The sequence below is a fragment of the Tamandua tetradactyla genome, chromosome 2 (genome assembly GCF_023851605.1).
Source record: "Tamandua tetradactyla isolate mTamTet1 chromosome 2, mTamTet1.pri, whole genome shotgun sequence".
Classification (NCBI taxonomy): domain Eukaryota; kingdom Metazoa; phylum Chordata; class Mammalia; order Pilosa; family Myrmecophagidae; genus Tamandua; species Tamandua tetradactyla.
Genome location: NC_135328.1, coordinates 141205359 through 141224399, shown reverse-complemented (window position 1 = coordinate 141224399; position 19041 = coordinate 141205359). Strand labels below are relative to the sequence as shown.

The 19041-nt window shown below is 36.3% G+C and overlaps 1 protein-coding gene and 1 pseudogene across 2 annotated transcripts in view; both read left to right on the top strand.

Moving 5' to 3' along the window:
* Positions 1-19041, top strand: part of LATS1 (large tumor suppressor kinase 1) — a 77275-nt gene that overhangs the window by 29157 nt on the left and 29077 nt on the right. For both annotated transcript variants that reach the window (XM_077149222.1, XM_077149221.1), the window contains exons 5-7: positions 2623-3205; positions 5671-5853; positions 6056-6162. In XM_077149222.1, the coding sequence (XP_077005337.1) occupies positions 2623-3205; positions 5671-5853; positions 6056-6162 (873 nt within the window). The remainder of the gene's footprint in view (positions 1-2622; positions 3206-5670; positions 5854-6055; positions 6163-19041) is intronic.
* LOC143674005 (leucine-rich repeat-containing protein 72 pseudogene) lies at positions 6288-18654 on the top strand (annotated as a pseudogene).

Below are 19041 nucleotides of genomic sequence, written 5' to 3'. Positions count from 1 at the left end.
TTATTTAGCAGGAGTACTTCAGAGAATTTTAAACCTAGCCAACAGTTTAATCTTTCTTTCATACACCCAGACATGCATAAATGTAGTATCTAAAACATTACCTGAGCCATTGAGTGTTATGGGTATAACAGTATCAATAACTTGTTGTACTTAATGCCTAAAATTTAGGTATAAACAACTTTGAGATTTCCTATTGAAGATCTGGTAAATGAATGAAAATACCAACTTAATATACACCATAAGAAAACCGAAAAGATACAGGAAATGCCATCTGCTATGTAATTCACATTTTCCGAAGGGAAAATACTTTGAGCAAGTGAGGAAGTCAGGGTAAATGCTAAAGCACTTAGCATGGGGCCACCATAACCATTTCTGTTTTGTATTTAAGCAAACAGTCCAGCTACCCAAAGCCATACTTAACCACAGTAAGAGGTAAATCAGGACTAAATGCAGTCCTGCTTAGCATTATATACAATAAATTTATTAGGCACTTTATAAATGTACTTGTGGTGGGAGATTTAAACTTTTAAAAGAAAAACTCCATGTTAGAACCAAGCAAAGGATGGAATTCAGTAAATCAGCCAAACCACTTTATTTTAAACTGGTAGGAGGATAATATCAAATTACAGTGCCCTTGTAAAGAGTTTGCAATATATGAAGAATTGGCTGAGAGGTCTTTTATTTAGTTCTACCTTCTTGTATTGATCTGTACAGTACATCCCAGTTTTTTCTACAAATGTGAAGGTAATTATGGCTTCTCTTCAAAAAATTAGGTTCAAATTAATTTTGTGGCATACAACTCAAGTCTACCTTACATGAAGGAATAAATAACTAAGGGCTTGGGGTAAACTAGAGGGTAGAAAAGTCCATGCTTGTCCCTGCCACTTGTTAACTTCCTTTGCAACAGATACAAATTCCACAAAATCATCCGATATTAAGTGGCTTCTTTTCTATGTACAAGATAAAACTAATAAAATTTTACTTGGAATATCACTGCTAGTATATACTTTTTTCATTTTGTAACATGTTTCGATTTTGTTAGACTAAAGTGCTATTTAATTAGGCTATCCTGAGGAATTACTATTAGATTCCACCTATTACATACTGCCATACTCTTTATAAACTTTAAAACAAGATGTAATAGTCCTAAGGATAGTTCCAGTTTTAACTAAATTGCAACTTACAGCTAATAGCTAATATTGTTTCTTGCATGTTAAGCACTATCCTAAGCCCTTTACAGTTATTTAATCTTCATAACCCTGTGGGCTATTATTTCTATTTTACAAATCAAAAAAAAATTTTTTTAAACAATTGATTTAAGGAACTTGTTCAGCTCTGCAGAGCAAACGGTACAGTATCTAAGGATTTAAATTTTTAGCCCCAATCAGTGGTCTTAACCACTAAACTATACTCCCTCTCAAATCAGGTGGTTTATGCACTCTCAAGATTTAAATGTATCCTAGGCCCCAGCACATAGCAGGATGTGTGAATATCCTCTCCTTATTCAACCTAGCTTCATCCCTGGTTCTTCTCACTTGGTCTTAATTAAAATTACCCTTTCATCCCTGCCTCCATTTTTCAGATCTTTCGATCTTACTGTAAATTCTTACCTTTATTTCCTCTATGCTGATTCCTGCCTTCAAAATACCTTATTTTCCCCCTTTAAAATGTATAAAGCCCTCGAGCAGTCCACAGTGGCTCAGCAGGCAGAGTTCTTGCTTGCCGTGCCAGAGACCCAGGTTCAATTCCCGGCGCCTGCCCATACAAAAAAAAAAAAAAAATTGTATAAAGCCCTCATGAAACCTATTCTCCTCTAACCTTTTTATGTTACTGTATGCTGAGATCCAAGGCAGGCCAATCTCCTCACACAGTTTTTTCAACTTTTTGTTATCTGCTTTTTAAAATATCTTCATAAGGCACATTGACTACTCTTAAAAATGTTCCAAAATGACTAAAAGATCCTTTGTAACCCAACAGGTCCTTTTTAAATAAGGTAGGAGAAACCTTTTGCATTTTGCTTTGATGTGGGCTGAGTCCCACCCTTACTCAAGTGCCCTGGAAAGATTTACTATTGACTATTGTCTGCTTGCTGAGAATGGGAAAAGAGGAGCTAAGATTAGAGATGATATTCTTCTGTTTATATATCCATTTTTTAAGAATAAATGAACTTAAAGTGGAAGAATTTCTTTTCATGGAGAATAAAATGGGAGGAAGACTAGGCATTCCACAAAGAGAGGCATAACATGAGAGCAGTTTAATCATATATTTGGAATTAATATGCATGGAAAGATGAGAATGCATGTTAACAGATGTTTGTTTTTTGCACAGTGAGAACATTTTTTGAGTGCACTAGAGAGGATTGAAAGCTCAATTTTGACATCCTCTTTTCCTTGTTCCAAACAACAGAATCTGTCTGTATACTCATATGAATATCTTATTAACTGTCCCTTAGGCTACACTTTTGATAATTTTCTCTGAAATATATTCTAGATTTCTAACATGCTTTATTAAGAATTATTGCACATTTAACCTTTAATTATATTCCTGAATTTTCCAAGTTATTTCTTATTACTCAGAATAGAAGAATATATTCCTCATTTAATATTTAGTTTATTTGCCTAGGTTGGATTATCTCAAGATGCCCAGGATCAAATGAGAAAGATGCTTTGCCAAAAAGAGTCTAATTACATCCGTCTGAAAAGGGCTAAAATGGACAAGTCTATGTTTGTGAAGATAAAGACACTAGGAATAGGAGCATTTGGTGAAGTCTGTCTAGCAAGAAAAGTTGATACCAAGGCTTTATATGCAACAAAAACTCTTCGAAAGAAAGATGTTCTGCTTCGAAATCAAGTTGCTCATGTTAAAGCAGAGAGAGATATCCTGGCTGAAGCAGACAATGAATGGGTGGTTCGTCTATATTATTCATTCCAAGATAAGGACAATTTATACTTTGTAATGGACTACATTCCTGGGGGTGATATGATGAGCCTGTTGATTAGAATGGGCATCTTTCCAGAAAATCTGGCACGATTCTATATAGCAGAACTTACCTGTGCAGTCGAAAGTGTTCATAAGATGGGCTTTATTCATAGAGATATTAAACCTGATAACATTTTGATTGACCGTGATGGTCATATTAAATTGACTGACTTTGGCCTCTGCACTGGCTTCAGGTGGACACATGATTCTAAATACTATCAGAGTGGTAAGTAAAATTATAAAATTTATTTTAGTTCATGTTATATGCGATTTATTAATGTAGTTAAAGTTAAGATGTGTCAGTGCTGGCTGGGAAGCCAGGAAGCTGGGTCAGGTCTTGACTGTTGAATGAGTTTATGTGGATCCTTTAAACACATAGACCTATAAAATGAAAGTGAATGTTAGATTTGATTATTTCTAAATATTAACACTTTTGAGTTAACCTCTTTACATTTTGTTATTTTGAAATTTGTCACAGAAATAAAAACATTTTAAAAATAATTATAAAATGAAGGCCCACACTCTCCGTTTGGTTTAAGAACTAGATTATTAGTGCCTTAGAAGCCCCTAAGCAATAATTTCCCATTCCGTCTTCTGTAGAGATAACAATTATTTCAGAATTTGGTAATCAGTTTCTCACTTTTCTCTATGCTTTTACTACATATGTTTATTTCCCTAAACAATGTTAATTCATTTTGCTTACTTCTGAACTTCTATTTAAATGTAATCATTCTATATGCTTTGTTCTATATTGACTTCTTTTATGTGTTTGCGTTTCATCCATGTTGTATATGACATTCATTATTCCTGCTATTTTGTCTTCCATGGTATGACCATGACACAACTTTTTTAGCCCTAAACACTTTATGTACACGATTCTGTTTAATCCTTACAATATCATTGTGAGGCAGGATCAAGAAACAGGCTTAGTTAGATTAAGTAAATTGCCCAAGGTCAGGCAGAAAGTAAGTGTAAGGGCTAGGGTTTGAATCCAGGTTTGTCTGATTACAGGGCCCATGTTATTTCTACCACACCACAATGCTTCAACAAGATCCCTCCAAGCGCTAATGGAAGTGTAAGTGGATCTAACATTTGCTGACTGCTTTCTATGTAGTAGGTGCTCCACATACATTCTAATTTAGTACTTATAACAGTCTTCTGAGGTAAGTATTAATAGCCTCCTGTGCTTCTGTGAACACAGAAGATTAAATAGATTAAGTAGATTAAATCTTTAAATGGATCAAACTGAGATAATCTGAATTTAAATGTTCAGCATAATGTAATTCATTATTTCCCACATCAACTGAATTAATTAGGGCTCTTCTTAAAAGGCTTATTCCCAGGCCCCATTCTGATTCTTCCAATTGAAAATCTTTCCTGGAGGGTAGAAATCTGTATTTTAATCAAGCAGACTAGGTGATTATTAAGTTAGGTTAATTTGAGATGCATTTCCTCAGGTGACTTCATCTACTCTTGTCTGTGGCTTTAAATACCATCTAGTTTCAGTGACTCCATATCTCTCTCTTAGGTGTGGCCACTCCCTGAAAGTCCTGATTTCTTTATCCACTTGCTTCCTAGCTGTCTTCACATAGATTTTTAATAGGTCTTTCAAACTTAACACTGCAAAACAAAAACACTCCATACCCACCATATCTGCCTCCACCCCAGTTTTCCCCATTAGTAAATTTTACCACCACCACCTGTCCTAGTTATCCTTGATTCTTTTTTTCCCCATGCTTTCATATCTAATCTGTCAGTATGGTCCATTCACTCCAATTCTTGAAATATGTCCTGAATCTGTCCACTTCTCTTCATCTCCACTTTTATCATAGTCCAAGCTCACTGTAATAACCTCCTAACTGGTCTTGTTTTATTTCTTGTCTCCCCTATAATGAGTTCTCTACACAGCACCTGGAGTATCCCCCCCCCTTTTTTTAATTTGTCATTCTCTTGCTTCAGATTCTCCAAAAGCTGCTACTGTACTTGGAGTAAAAGGCATGCTATTTCATCTTATAAAACCCTCATGAGCTGGTTCCTGCTACAATCCTTCCTTCACCTAGTAAACAACCACATTGGTCTTTCTGCTCCTGTTGTTTTGTTTGGAATAGCTTGTCCACATTTTCAGTGGTTAAGTCCCTCTTGTTTTTTACATTTTAGCTTAAATGTCACCCTCTTAATAGGTGTTCCTCAGTTACCATATATATATATATGGTATATATTCTAATCCCTATGTTTCTTATGTGTGTATTTCTTGTGTTTCTCTCCCTATTAGAATGTAAGCTGCCTGAGAGAAGAACCTTGTAGTTCTTATTCACCATTATCTTTACTATTCAAACACAAATCTAATTTGTTTGAAAGTTTATCCAGAGTTGTAACAGGAAGCAGCCATAATAACAAATTCTTAATCCTGTCTATTCATGATTTATACCATCATCATTTAACAATGAGTACATTACTGAATCTTAGGCTAATTTTTCTTAATGTAAGCCTTGTCCTAGTGATATCTCAGAAAGCAAGCTCCGGTTGATGATAAATACCATAAGTGATTTGACATCACATCTTATTTTAGAGAAAATGTTACAAACCCCGAACCATGATGTCAAAATATTAAACAGACATTAGGTGTCCTTGTAGCTTGTATTTTATTTCTTTTTCCTTATCTTTTCTTTTCTTTTTTTTTTAACTGTACAGGTGACCATCCAAGGCAAGATAGCATGGATTTTAGTAATGAATGGAGTGACCCCTCTAACTGTCGATGTGGAGATAGACTGAAGCCCCTAGAGCGGAGAGCTGCACGTCAACACCAGAGATGTCTAGCACATTCTTTGGTTGGGACTCCCAATTACATTGCACCTGAAGTATTACTACGAACAGGTAAAGTGTTTATTTGTTTCATAAATAATCTTGATGTGCCTTTAGATCTGCTGAAACTTATACTAGGTTTTCAGGTTTATATAAAACTATTAATTTTACATATATATTGGTGATGTAATGTTAAGTTGGATATTCTTAATCCTGTATGGTTTTTCTAAAAAATATGCTTATGAATAACTATACTTTTGGAATCTTATTTTAGGATATACACAATTATGTGACTGGTGGAGTGTTGGTGTAATTCTTTTTGAAATGTTGGTTGGACAACCTCCTTTCTTGGCACAAACACCATTAGAGACACAAATGAAGGTAATGTATAGTTATCTATTTAATAGTAACCCACTCATAAGTTGTTTGATCATCTCAGTCTTCAAGAATCCAACTGTAATTATAACAAGAGCCATGAAAATGTTCATAATTTTTGACCCCAGTTAGTAATATGGCCTCTTGGAACTTATTTCAAGGAATATTATCAAAAGAAGAAAAATATCTACATTGTATCGTGGATATTTTTATTAGTAGTGAAAGCTGGTAACTGAAATAGCTATATAATGGTGAAAATTAGGATGCCTAGAAAGACAAAGGAATATGCAGTCGTTAAAATTTTACCTATGTGGAAGAAACAGGCATACATATAAAATCAAAATCAAATCACCAGATTTTAATATGTGTTTTATATTCCACTACATTCAGCTACATTGAAAGTAATTGTAGGGCAGGCCATGGTGGCTCAACAGGCAGAATTCTTGCCTGCCATGCTGGAGACCCGGATTTGATTCCTGGTGCTTGCCCGTGTGCAAAAAAAAAATAATAATAATTGTCTTATGAAAGACTAGACGTGAATATACAAAAATTAGCAACTACATTAAGGTGAGAATTTAGGGCACATTTACATTTTTTCTTAAATTTTCTATTATGTTCCAAAATTGATTCAGTAACAGAAGTGATTAATGATACAATTTTAGTCAAGTTATGACTGAGTGTGGCAAAAATGTCTCTGCTGCCAGAAGAATTGTCACAGAGTCCCCACACTATAGTCCGTTATTTATTAGGGTTTCACTTAGCACCAGTAAATGATCAGTTAATCTGGGGTCAAAGAATGAATTTCTAAATGTCTATGAACCCACTAAAATTCCATGCATGAATTCTAATCTCCATTATGACCATAATTTTATATCCTCCCTCACACACAATACTCATTCATCATTCTTATGAAATCTTGTGTCCATTTTGAAAATGTATTCCAATTTATTCCTTTTTGTCAGCTGCTGCCTCCTGGCTTGCTTTCTTTCCTTATACATTCTGATCCCAGACTCTAACAAATACCTGTATTTACACTTGAAAATACTCCTGGCACTTAAATGAGAAGCTGCTCACAATTTCGACTATACATTGTCTTATTTAAAACCCTTATCGTTGGATTAGTGTCCAGATTTGTTCTCTGTTCCTTTGTTCCTGCCATTCCTTTCATCTGGAATATCTTTCATTTTTCTTTCCCTTCTACAGTCCTCATTTCTAATGCATGGATAGCTCCTGATCATTCTGAATCATTCTCTGAATGTTTCCTGAGATATCTTCTTTTCTGTAATATTGTCCCCAAAGCTGTGACTACCTCTATCAATGCATTTAAAATATTATAGTGGAAAACTGCCTTTAGTATTTCTTGTAGTGAGATCTGCTGATAATACATTCTCTCAGATTTGTTTAAGACTTGTTTGTTGAAAAATGTGTTAATTTCACCTTCATTTAAAAATATATACTTATGTTTGGAGGTTATTCTTGTTTGCTAGCTGCCAGAATGTGATATACCAGAAACAACAACTTTTAAAAGGTGGAATTTATTAAGTTGCAAGTCCACAATTCTAAGGCCCTGAAAATGTCCCAACTAAAGCAAGGGTATAGAAATGTCCTATCTAAGGCATCCAGGGAAAGATACCTTGGTTCCAGAAGGCCAGTGACATTCAGGATTTCTCTCTTTTGACTGTAAAGGCACATGGTGAACATGGCTTCGTCTAGGTTTCTCTTTAGACTTCTTGTTTCATGAAACTCCCCCAGAGGTGTTTTCCTTCTGCATCTCCAAAGGTCTCTGGCTGCGCAGGCTCTGTATCTCTTTCCAAAATGGTTCCCTCTTAAAGGGCTCCAGTAAGCAACTCCACCTTGAATGGGTGGAGACACACCCACAATTGGGTGGATCACATCTCCATGGATAATTAAGACTCCCATCCAGCATTACTGAATGAAGATTAAAGAACATGGCTTTTCTGGGATCCACAAGTTCAAACCAGTACAGGGGTGCACAGGGAGTTCAGTGACAGTATTCTCACCTGCCATGTGGGAGACTTGGGTTTGATTCCCAAGTCTATTCACCACCACCACCACCACCACCGCCGCCGCCGCCACTACCACCCCCATCCCACCCCCAAAATAGTATATTGTATATGCATGTATACATATATATGTATATATACATATATGTATATGTGTAAGTATATGTGTGAATGTGAAAGAGAATATATGTGTGTGTCCATATGTATAGAGAGAGAGAGAAGGAGAGAGGTTGTATGTGTGCATTCAACATTGGATACTGATTTTCCATAAAATAGGGATGTCCATTCTCACCACTCATGTTCTGTAAGTCTTAGCCAGTGCAGACAGCAAAAAAAATTATTAAGAGTTATACAAATCAGAAAGGAAGAAATAAAAACTGCCCCTATTCACAGATGACTTGATTTCCTCTGTAAAAGAATCCCAGAGAATCTATTTAAAAACTTATAGAGCTAATAAATCAATCAGCAAGGTTGCAGGATACAAGGGCATCACTCAAAAATCAATCTTTTCTATGCTAAAGCAGTGAACAACTAGAAATTGAAATTTTAAAACAGTACCATTTAAAATGCCCCCCCACCCCCGCCAATGAAATACTTAGCTATAACTCTAACAGAGCAAGAGTTAGATCTTTATGTTGAAAGCTTCAAAATACTGATGAAAGAAATCAAAGAACATCTAATAAGTTGAGAGATATATATACTATGTTCATGGATTTGAATACTTAAAACTTATCAGCTCTCTCCAGATTAATCTATAGACTTAACTTATCTTTAATAAAAATCCCAGCAGGTTTTTTTGTAGGTGTAGATGAGCCAATTCTAAAATTTATATGCATAGGAAAAGGGACTAAAATAGTGAAAACAGTTAAAAAGAAGAACAGAATTGGAGGACTCACACACACTACATGATTTTAAGACTTACTTTGAATCTGCAATAATCTAAATTGTGGTATTGGCAAAAAGATAAACACATAGATCAATGAAACAGAATAGAGTTCAGAAATAGATCCACACAAATATGGCCTTTTGATCTTTACCAAAGGTGCAAATTCAGAAAGGATAGTTTTTTCAACAAAGCCATGGGAAAATATAGTTAACTGTATCAAAAAAAAACGGAGCCTGGACCTAAACCTCACACCTTACACAAAGATTAACTCAAAATTATCATAGATATAAATGTAAAATATAAAGCTATAATACCATTAGTAGAAGATCTTTGTGACCTGTAAAGAGCTCTTAAAAATGACACAGAAGCAAGGTCCATGAAGCAATAATTGATAAAATGGGCTTTACCAAAATTAAAAACTTTCAAGACACAGTCAAGAGAATGAAAAGCATGTTACAGACTGGGAGAAGATATTTGCTAATCACATATCCAACAAGGGGCTTGTATCCAGAACATATAAAGAACTTTCAAAAGTTAACAGTATAAAAACAAACAACCCATTTAAAAAATAAGCAGAAAACTTGAACAGATTCTTCACCAAAGTGTATGCAAGCACATGAAAGCTAATTGTTAACTACTAGGCAAAACCAAAATAAACCCACGATGAAGTGCCACAACATACCCATTAGAATGACTAAAAGGAAAAATAATGACAAATCAAATGCTGGCAAAGATGGAGCCACAGGTACTCTTATACATTGTTGATAGAAAGGCAAAATTATATAGCCACTTTGGAAAATAGTTTGGCAATGTCTTATAAAGTTAAACATATACTTCCCATGTGACCTCATAATTCTACTCCTAGGTACTTATCGTAGAGAAATTAAAACTTATGTTTTCACACGCAAAAAAAAATTTGTGCTAGAATATTCAAGGCAGCTTTGTTTGCAAGAGCTAAAAACTGAAAATAACCCAGTTATTCTTCAATGAGTAAATGGATACAAACATATCCCTACAATGGAATACTGCTCAGAAATGAAAAGTAACAAGCTATTGAGATATACAACAACTCAGAGACTTTATGCTGAGTGAAAGAAGTCAGTCACAAAAAGTTATATGTTATATAAATCCATTTATATGTCATTCTTAAATAGGCAAAACTAGTAATAGAGGGCGGGCCACGGTGGCTCAGCAGGCAAGAATGCTTGCCTGCCATGCCAGAGGACCCGGGTTCGATCCCCGGTGCCTGCCCATGTTAAAAAAAAAAGAAACTAGTAATAGAGAATAGGTCAGTGGTTGCCAGGGATTATAAATTGGGGCAGGAAGTGGCTATAAAAGGAGTTTTTTTGATTGATGGAGCTATTCCATGTCCTATTTATGGTATATATTTATTATACATATGTTAATAATCATAAAAGTATACAGGTAAACCGAAAGAGTCAATTTTAGTATATGTTAAATTAAAAAATAAAAATTTTCTAAAAGTTAAAAATAAAAGCACAAACTAGGATGAAAGGAGGAGAGCTCAGCACAAGAAGTGAAGTGGAATGGAGGCGGAGGGACAGGATTGACAACTGGATTGTCCAACTCTCAAAAATCATTCCAGATTGTAACATAGACAGTAGCAAGGCAGGAGTAAATAAAGACAGGATCCTGTTGAAGGCCTGCCCTGGAGCTATGCCAGACTGACCAGCACATGCAGGAGATTTTCAAGAAGGTTAAATGGCTACATGTGGACAATTTGAGCACCTGAGGTAACAAATCAAGTTGCTAAAGAATGAGAACACCCGGCTTCAAGCTCAGATATGTCAGCACAACCTGGACATGGTAGGCAAGAGCACCCTGCAGTGAGGCCCACCCCACTATGCTCAAGAACCTCCTCCAGGACCCGCTGCTGTTCCCCATCCCTTAGCTCAGAGAGGGATGTGCATTTTATAGAAAAAACAGGGAGAAATAAATTTCTGTGGATACTGGACCTACCATCAGTCTTAATGTGGAAACAACATCTTCCCCATCTGTCTTTCTCCCCTACTGACCTCCACAAAGCTAAGGCACTCTCCTGATCTTAGCTGGAGGCAAGAGGGAAGAGGACAGAGTCTCTGCCATATCCACCTTCCTCTTGGGTCTCCAGAGATGCTGAGTCAGGGTGCTTATGCGAAGAAGGGGAATCTTCTAAGCAGGGAGGCCGTATCTCACCTCCGCCTCTTGTTTTAGATCTCTTCTCCCCTTTAGGTATGTGTTTTAATTTTCTTTGTGGAAAAAATGGGCCAAAAAATGAATAGAGATGTATTTAACTGTAATAAACTGAACCCATCTGGCCCCTGGGGGAGGGGGAGAAGCATAAGAGAAAAAGGGATACACATCATTCAAGAATGATGCTGACTTTTCATTATAATGAACGGAAGCAAGAAATGATAATGTATGTGTTGTTGTGTTTGGATTACATCTACCACTTTTTTAGTTGTCTGTTTGCTCCCTCTATATTAAGCTCCTTGTTTCCTCCATTCTGCTTTCCTTTGGGTTATTTAAACAGTTTTTAGTATTCCATTTTAATTTATCTACTGTGTTTTTTACTATTCCTTTTTAGGTTTGTTAGTGGTTGTCCTAGGGATTATAAAATAAGTTTTCACTGTCTACTTAGAATAGACCTTTTACCATTTCAAATTCAATGCAGAACTTATTACCACATTAGTCCCTTGAACCTCTCCTCATTATGTTCTGGTTAGCTTATGTAATACATCTACATTTATTTAAAACCTCATCAAACAATGTTTTATAATTCTTGCTTTCAACCATCTAATTACATTTTTTAAAAACTGGAACAGTTAGAGGTTTACATGAAAAATCATGCAGGAAGTACAGAGTTCCCATACATCCTCCTCACTCATGCAGTTTTCACTTTTATTAACATTTTGCATTAGTGTGGTAACTTTGTTACAATTGATAAAACATCATCACCATCATCATTATTAACTATATCCCATAGTTTACAATGGATTCACTCTGTGTGTTGTACTGTTTTAGTCGGGTAACATATACAATCTAAAATTAATCATTTTAGCCCCTTTCAAATGCATAATTCAGCAGTGTTCAATACATTCACAATGTTTTGCTGCTAACCATAAACTTATTTTAAAGAACTCCAGAGGAGACTAGAGTGCCAGTTCACCAAGCTGCTATAACAAATACCACACAACGTGTTGACTTGAACAACAAACATTTATAAATTTATGGTTTCAGAGGATAGAAATCCAACATCAAAGTATTGGCTGGGCTTAGTTTTGTCCCTAAAGTTGGTAGCATTTTTGTGCTAGTTTGTCACAGTCCTTGGGATTCCTTGGTTTTCATCTCTCCCTCCTTTCACATGATGATCTCTCTTCCTATGTTTGCTCTCCGGGTTTCTACTGACTTTTTGCTTCTTACTCTTCACACTCCTTCCTATTGCATTTTCTTTGTAATGCTTATAATACGGATTAAGACCCATCTGGATTCAGTTGGTGGCACCTTATCTAATATTAATATCTTCAAAAGGTCCTCTAGGAATGCCTGGATACATCCTAGAGTATATTAACCAGATAATCAGGCAGAGTCCCCTGAGGGAGGGGAGAAAGACTATGGAACTATTAAACCTTACCATCAGGGAATCTCCTGATACTGTGTCAAACTTTAGGGACACCCAAATCAATAGACCCTGCCTTCGATCATGAGGCTTACTCTTGTGAAGCTTATGTAGGTAGCATAGAAGCTCAGACTACCTATAGGCATGCCTAGGAGTTACCTCTGGAGGACCTCTGTTGTTGCTCAGACGTGGTCTCAGGTCTCTAAGCCCAGCTCAGCAAGTGAAATCATTGCCCTCCCCCACTACGTTTGAAATGATGTCTCCCTTTCACCCCTGAGATGACTCCCAGGATGAATCCAGACCTACCACCATGGGATCAACAATTCCATCCTGACCAAATGGGGGGAAAGAAGTGTAATTAATAAAGTATCAGTGGCAGAAAGAGTTCAGATAGAGTTGAGAAGCTACCCTGGAGGTTGCTCTTTTGCACGCTTCAGGTAGACTTTGCTATCTATCATAACATGCCAACCCCCAACCAGGACCATTCCAGCCAATACTAAAGAACACCTAGGGCAATTTATAAGATTCCACAAGGGTTCCAGGCACTAGAGTAACTTGCCAGAAACTTACAACCTTTAGATGGGTCCCTGGTCCAGATAAGTCCTGAAACCTAGCCCAGCCTCTCCAGAACATCAGATAGTTCCATCTCCTTACCCCACATTAGTGACAAACCCTTCCAATATCAAAAATTTAGAATTGCCATAGCCCAAACAACCCCAGTGAGAGGTATGGAAAGATCAAAGTTGATGGTGGAATTATACATAGAAGATAAGACTTAATAGATGAATATGAATGCTGAATCATTAAATTGGATATCTCTTTTAATCTCCAGTATTTTAGAGCAGCTAGAGTGTAAAAACCTAAAATTGTGAAATTGTAACCCATGTCAAAGTCTGAAATATTGTGGTGCCGTGCTTGGAAATTTATAGATTTTATGTATATATATGTTATTATTCACAAAAAAAAAAAAAGGAAAAAAGTCTATTGTGATGATAAAAAAGTATTTAAGCCCTCTAGCCTCCTATATTCTGGAGCAGCTAGAAGGAAAAATATGAGAGAATCATATAGTAGCCCATGACAAACTCTGGGATCTATCCTGTAACCACTTTTTGAAGAGTGCTTTGAAAACCATTGCTTTTTTATTTCTTTGCTTTGTATATATGTTATACTATACAACAAAAAAAGTTTTAAAAAAATGCCTTTCAGTGGAGCACATACTTCGACCTACCAGAAATAATTTATATTTACTAAGATATTTAGCATTTTAGGCCCAGCCCCATGCCTCCCAGAGGCCCAGTGGCTTCAGGCCCTCCCTGGCCAGGGCTTTTCGTCAGCCAGAAACGACAACTGCTGGTCACAGTCAGAAAAGATGCCATCCAGGATATGGTGCTGCTCCACCCCCAGGTGTCCCCATGATCCAGCACCCGAAGGGCCGCAGCCCTCACCATGCCAACCCAACAAGCATGCCGAACGTGGCTTGGGACAGAAGGCGCGGAATGAGGCAGTTGAACATCAGCTGAAAATAGGTGGCCATAAGAGGGACACTGATGTATCAGAGCTGTTCCTTTCTCAGAAGGAACTGACAGAGGTCATTGATCTCTCTAGATTTAAAAAATTAAAATACTTATGGCTTCATCATAAAAAGCTCCATGGAATAAAATTTCTAATTAGAAACTACTGTCTGACAGAACTATATCTAAACAACAGTGGAATATTTGATAAGAAGGTCTTCATTGTTTGCCTTCATTGCATATCCTAATGCTACACCACAATGAGTGACAAACTTTGATGCAACAATGAAGGAATTAAAGTGAATGCTAAATCTGAAGAAGCTTAGAGTGGAGGTTCTTGGTTGAAATCGGGTTATAGAAAAAGAAAGATCAATGATTATCATTTTTAACCAGGAAAAGTCTCACCTTCTCCAATCAGTAGCATTCAGAGGAAAAGTAGATGCCTCTTGGGATCCTAGATCACCATTTAAGCAAAAACCAGCCCAGAGAGTACCTTCAGATTTTGCATTTGGAAATAATGTAGACAAAACTGTTTCTTGATCCAGAAGATGCTGTTTTTGTAAGGTCCATGAAAAGATCAGTGATGGCAATCACTTCTCTGAATTGGGACATAGATCCAACACAAGAGGAAAAATACCTGGAAGAAAAAGGCATAGGACCTGCTCAAATGCTCATGGTTACACTGAGATAAACCCTGGTTCTAGGAATTGGTGTTTTTCAACTGTATATTAAACTTTCCTGTGATTTAGCATATTTTATACCTGTGATATTATTTGAAATATTTATATAACAGAAACACTAATAAAATAATTAATATATTTTATGATTTTCTATATAAATTTTTGTTGAAGTAAAACATGTATACCGAAATGTACAGATATCATAACTATACAGATCATAAGTAATCATTCTGTAATGGGAACAAACTCACATAACCAAAATCCTAGATCCTGAAATAGAACATTACCAGTACTCTAGATGCCCTTTCATTTCTTTTCCAGTCACTAACCACTTCAAAAGTAATCCCTGTCCTGATTTCCAGACCATAAATGATCTGGTTTTGAAAGACATGGTAATGGAATCACCGAAGATGAATTCTTGTGTGCCCAGTTTCTTTCACTCAACATTGATTGTTGTTAGTAGCAATAATTCAGTCATTCTCAGAGCTATATAGTATTCTGTTGTATAAATATATCACAATTAAAAAAAAAGAAATATAGGATTTTCATTTCTCTTCCTTCATTCCTGATGTTTCAGGATTCCTTCTATAGCATTTCCCTTCTGTCTGAAGAACTTCCTTTTGCAAATATTTTAGTGCAGGTATGCTGGCAATAAATTCCCTTAATTTTTCTTTGTCTGAGAATGTCTGTTTTACTTTCCTTCCTATGGAGTATTTTTGCTTGCTATAGAATTTTGGATCATAGAATGTTAACCGCTTCCTTCCATTTTCTATATACAGTTTCTGATGCAAAATCTGCAGTCGTTGAAATCATTTTCATAAATAATGCATCCTTTTTTCTCTGATTGCTTTCAATAATTTTTGTCATTATCATTTGGTATTGTAATTACAGTGTGCTGGGCATGCTTAAGGTTTTCTGAGCATCTTGAATTTATAGGTTTATGGATTTTGTCAGATCTGGGAAGATTTTAGCCATTATTTTTAAAAATATTTTTTCTGCATCACATACTTGCTTTTCTTGGGATGCCAATGACATGAATCTTAGACCTTTTAATATTGTCCCACAAGTCCCTGAGGTTCTGTTCATTTTTATTTTATTAAATGTATTATTTTGAAATAATTTCAAACTTGCAAAACAGTTACAAAAATAATAATAGAAAAGCTATGCAGAAAACTCCAACATACCTCTGTTCCAGATACTATTCACACGTTATGCATAAATTTCCTATTCTCCTTTCCCCTGGAGAAATGCTTATTAAAGTTCTTTGCCAGTTTCTAAATCAGGTTATCTTTTTGTTTTTGAGGTGTAGAATGTCTTTACATGTTCCTGATACTTCTTCTATAGTGGCTTATGCTTTCAGTGTAAAGTCTAAGAATCCATTACCTAATACACAGTCCTGAAGATATACCCTTCTGTTTTCTTCCAAGACTTTTATCACTTCAATATTTATATTTAGGTTTTTGGTCTATTTTGAGTTGATTTTTCTGAGAAAGGGGTTCAATTTCATTCTTTTGCATGTGGATATACAGTTCCATTCCTCATTGAATGGATTTGGCTCCTTTCTCAACAGTCGGTTGGGCATAGACGTATGGATTTACTTCTGGACTTGGCAGTTCTATTACATTTACTTTCAGTTCTGGTTCATGTCTGTCTGTATCCCACTGTTTTTATTACTGTGATTTTATAGTAAGTTTTAGATAGGAAAGTATGAGTCCTCCAACTTTGTTCTTCTTTCTCAAGATAGTTTTGGCTGTTTGGAGTCCCTTACCCTTCCAAATTAATTAGATGATGAGTTTTTCCATTTCTATGAAGAAGGCTGTTAGAATTTTGGTTAGGATTTTCTTAAATCTTTAAATTTCTTTGAGTAGTATTGAGATCTTAAAAGATATTGCCTTCCAATCCATGAGCATGGAATGTCTTCCCATTTATTTAGGTTTTCTTTAATCTCTAAAGTTGTGGAAAAGTAATATACCAAAAATGGGTTGGCTTTTTTCAGTAGGGGCTCATTACGTTACAAATTTACTTTCTAAGGCCATGAAAATGTCCAAATTAAGGCTCCAAGAGGAAGATACCTTCTCTCATAAAAGGCTGCTGGCATCCAGTGTACCTCTCTTGCATGGAAAGGTACATGGTAATGCCAGCTGGTCCTTCTCTCCAAAATGTCTCTGAGCTTCTGTGGGCTTTTTTCTCCTATGTTCTGGTTTCAGTTCTCTCTGCTCTCTGTATCTGTCTCTTTGTGTTTTCTGTCTTTGGTCTTCTTTAATCTCTTTCAGTAATGATTTGTAGTTTTCCATGTATATACCTTCTTGGTTAAATTTATTCCTAGATATGTGATTCTTTTAGTTACAATTTTAAGTGGAATTTTGCTTTCTAGATTTCATTTTCAGATTACTCATTGCTGGTATATAGAAACACCACTGTTTGTGTATTGATCTTGTACTCTTTCACTTTGTGAAATTTGTGTTTTGCTTTTTTTTTCCCTTGCTTATATTCATTTTAATGAAGAATTGAAGGCTACAATGTGTTAAAGACACAGATTTAAAAGACTAGCAGTAGGGTAAGACAGATGAATTAAATTGTGTTTGTACCCTAAAAAATTACAAGAGATGTTTAAAGGTAGTGTAATTTATGCTCTTTCCAGTTTAAACATTTCTATCCATTGCCTCTATTTTTGATATCACTGTTGCTGATAAACACAGTTTATAGCTTAGAAATCTAATTACTATCTTCCACTCTGAGAAAGGAAATCAATATTATTTCTTTAAAAAACAAAACAAAGAATGTGATTCTATTTAATTTGTCTCAGAGTCACTCAGTATTCTGAAATATCATCCCAAAATGTGAACATTTAAAAGGAAAAGTATCGGGCAGACCAAGGTGGCTCAGCAGGCAGAGTTTTTGCCTGCCATAACGGAGACCTGGAATCGTTTCCTGGTACCTGCCCATGTGAAAAAAAAGGGAAAGTATCATTTGCTATAACCGTACTAAAAATTTACTGCTGTACACTGGTGTAATGACAGCTAGTATATATAGAAGCTACCGAAAACTACAACGACAAACGTTCCACTCACAGTTGGTGAAAGGTTCAATTAATGTGAAGCCGAAACAAGGACAACATAATGCCTTCATGTCAATATGCTATCACTTAGTTCTGTTGCAGTCTAGAAGGATAGCATAATTGTCTTAAATCTACACAAAATGTTATGGAACATGGTAGTTGTTCATCATTAAAATAAAATAATAATGTAAGTTAATTTAAATATTAAATACATTCGTATGATCACCATCATGATACAGAGTGGCCTAGGAAGTTACACATCAATATGTACATAATATCTGCCACAATAGTGTTTCTGACTTTTTAGAGACCAGGTGCTTTTTTCAGTTTTTTCATATTATGAAAGGAAGCAATTAAATGTAAGGAGTTTCATTCTTTGGGGGTAGGGATACTTCTAAAATGTCAGTGCAGATTGAAGAGTTTTGCCTTCCTGAACATTTGTGCTTGTTGACCAGGACAAATCTTATAAGTGGGCATAATCTACTCTCAAGACAGGGCAGCCTTCAGCACTCCTACCCCAGGGCCTTCTGAGCCCTACCGGAGTGCCTTCAAGGGGTACAGCTGCTGCTGCGGTGGTAGCTGCTGGCTGCCCCAGGGGCTGAGGCAGTGTGGAGGGTGGTAGGATATACTCCAGCATCTAGAACACAAGGGTCCCTGCATTCTGGTACACGGTGAGGTCAGAGGCAGCAGTGGGAGAGCTGAACACAGCCGCCTGGCTGGGATACGCATGTCCTTATACAGAACTGGCCATGGCGTTGAGGTAAGAAACCTGGGCCTACTGACTGGGAAGGGCTGGGTTTGCTGATGGAGGCATCTGCTGAACGAGAAGACTACAGTGCTGGAGATGGTTCATCTGGCTGCCAGACTGCCACCAGGTTAGCCCCGCTAGGATATAAACTGGAAAGTGGGGTTGGCTGTTGCCTCTGTTCCTTCAGTAATAACTCAGTGGCTTTTGCTAGACCTTTTTCTTCCTTGTTGTTAGCCATCATGCCTTTGGCCACCAGAGCTGGGCTTGGTTTGACTTGTTTTGTAGCCTGAGAGTCAAAAGCTGGAAAGGAGATTCCTTGCTCCTTCAGATTCTTTTTCTTTTTTAATTTTTTTTTTTTA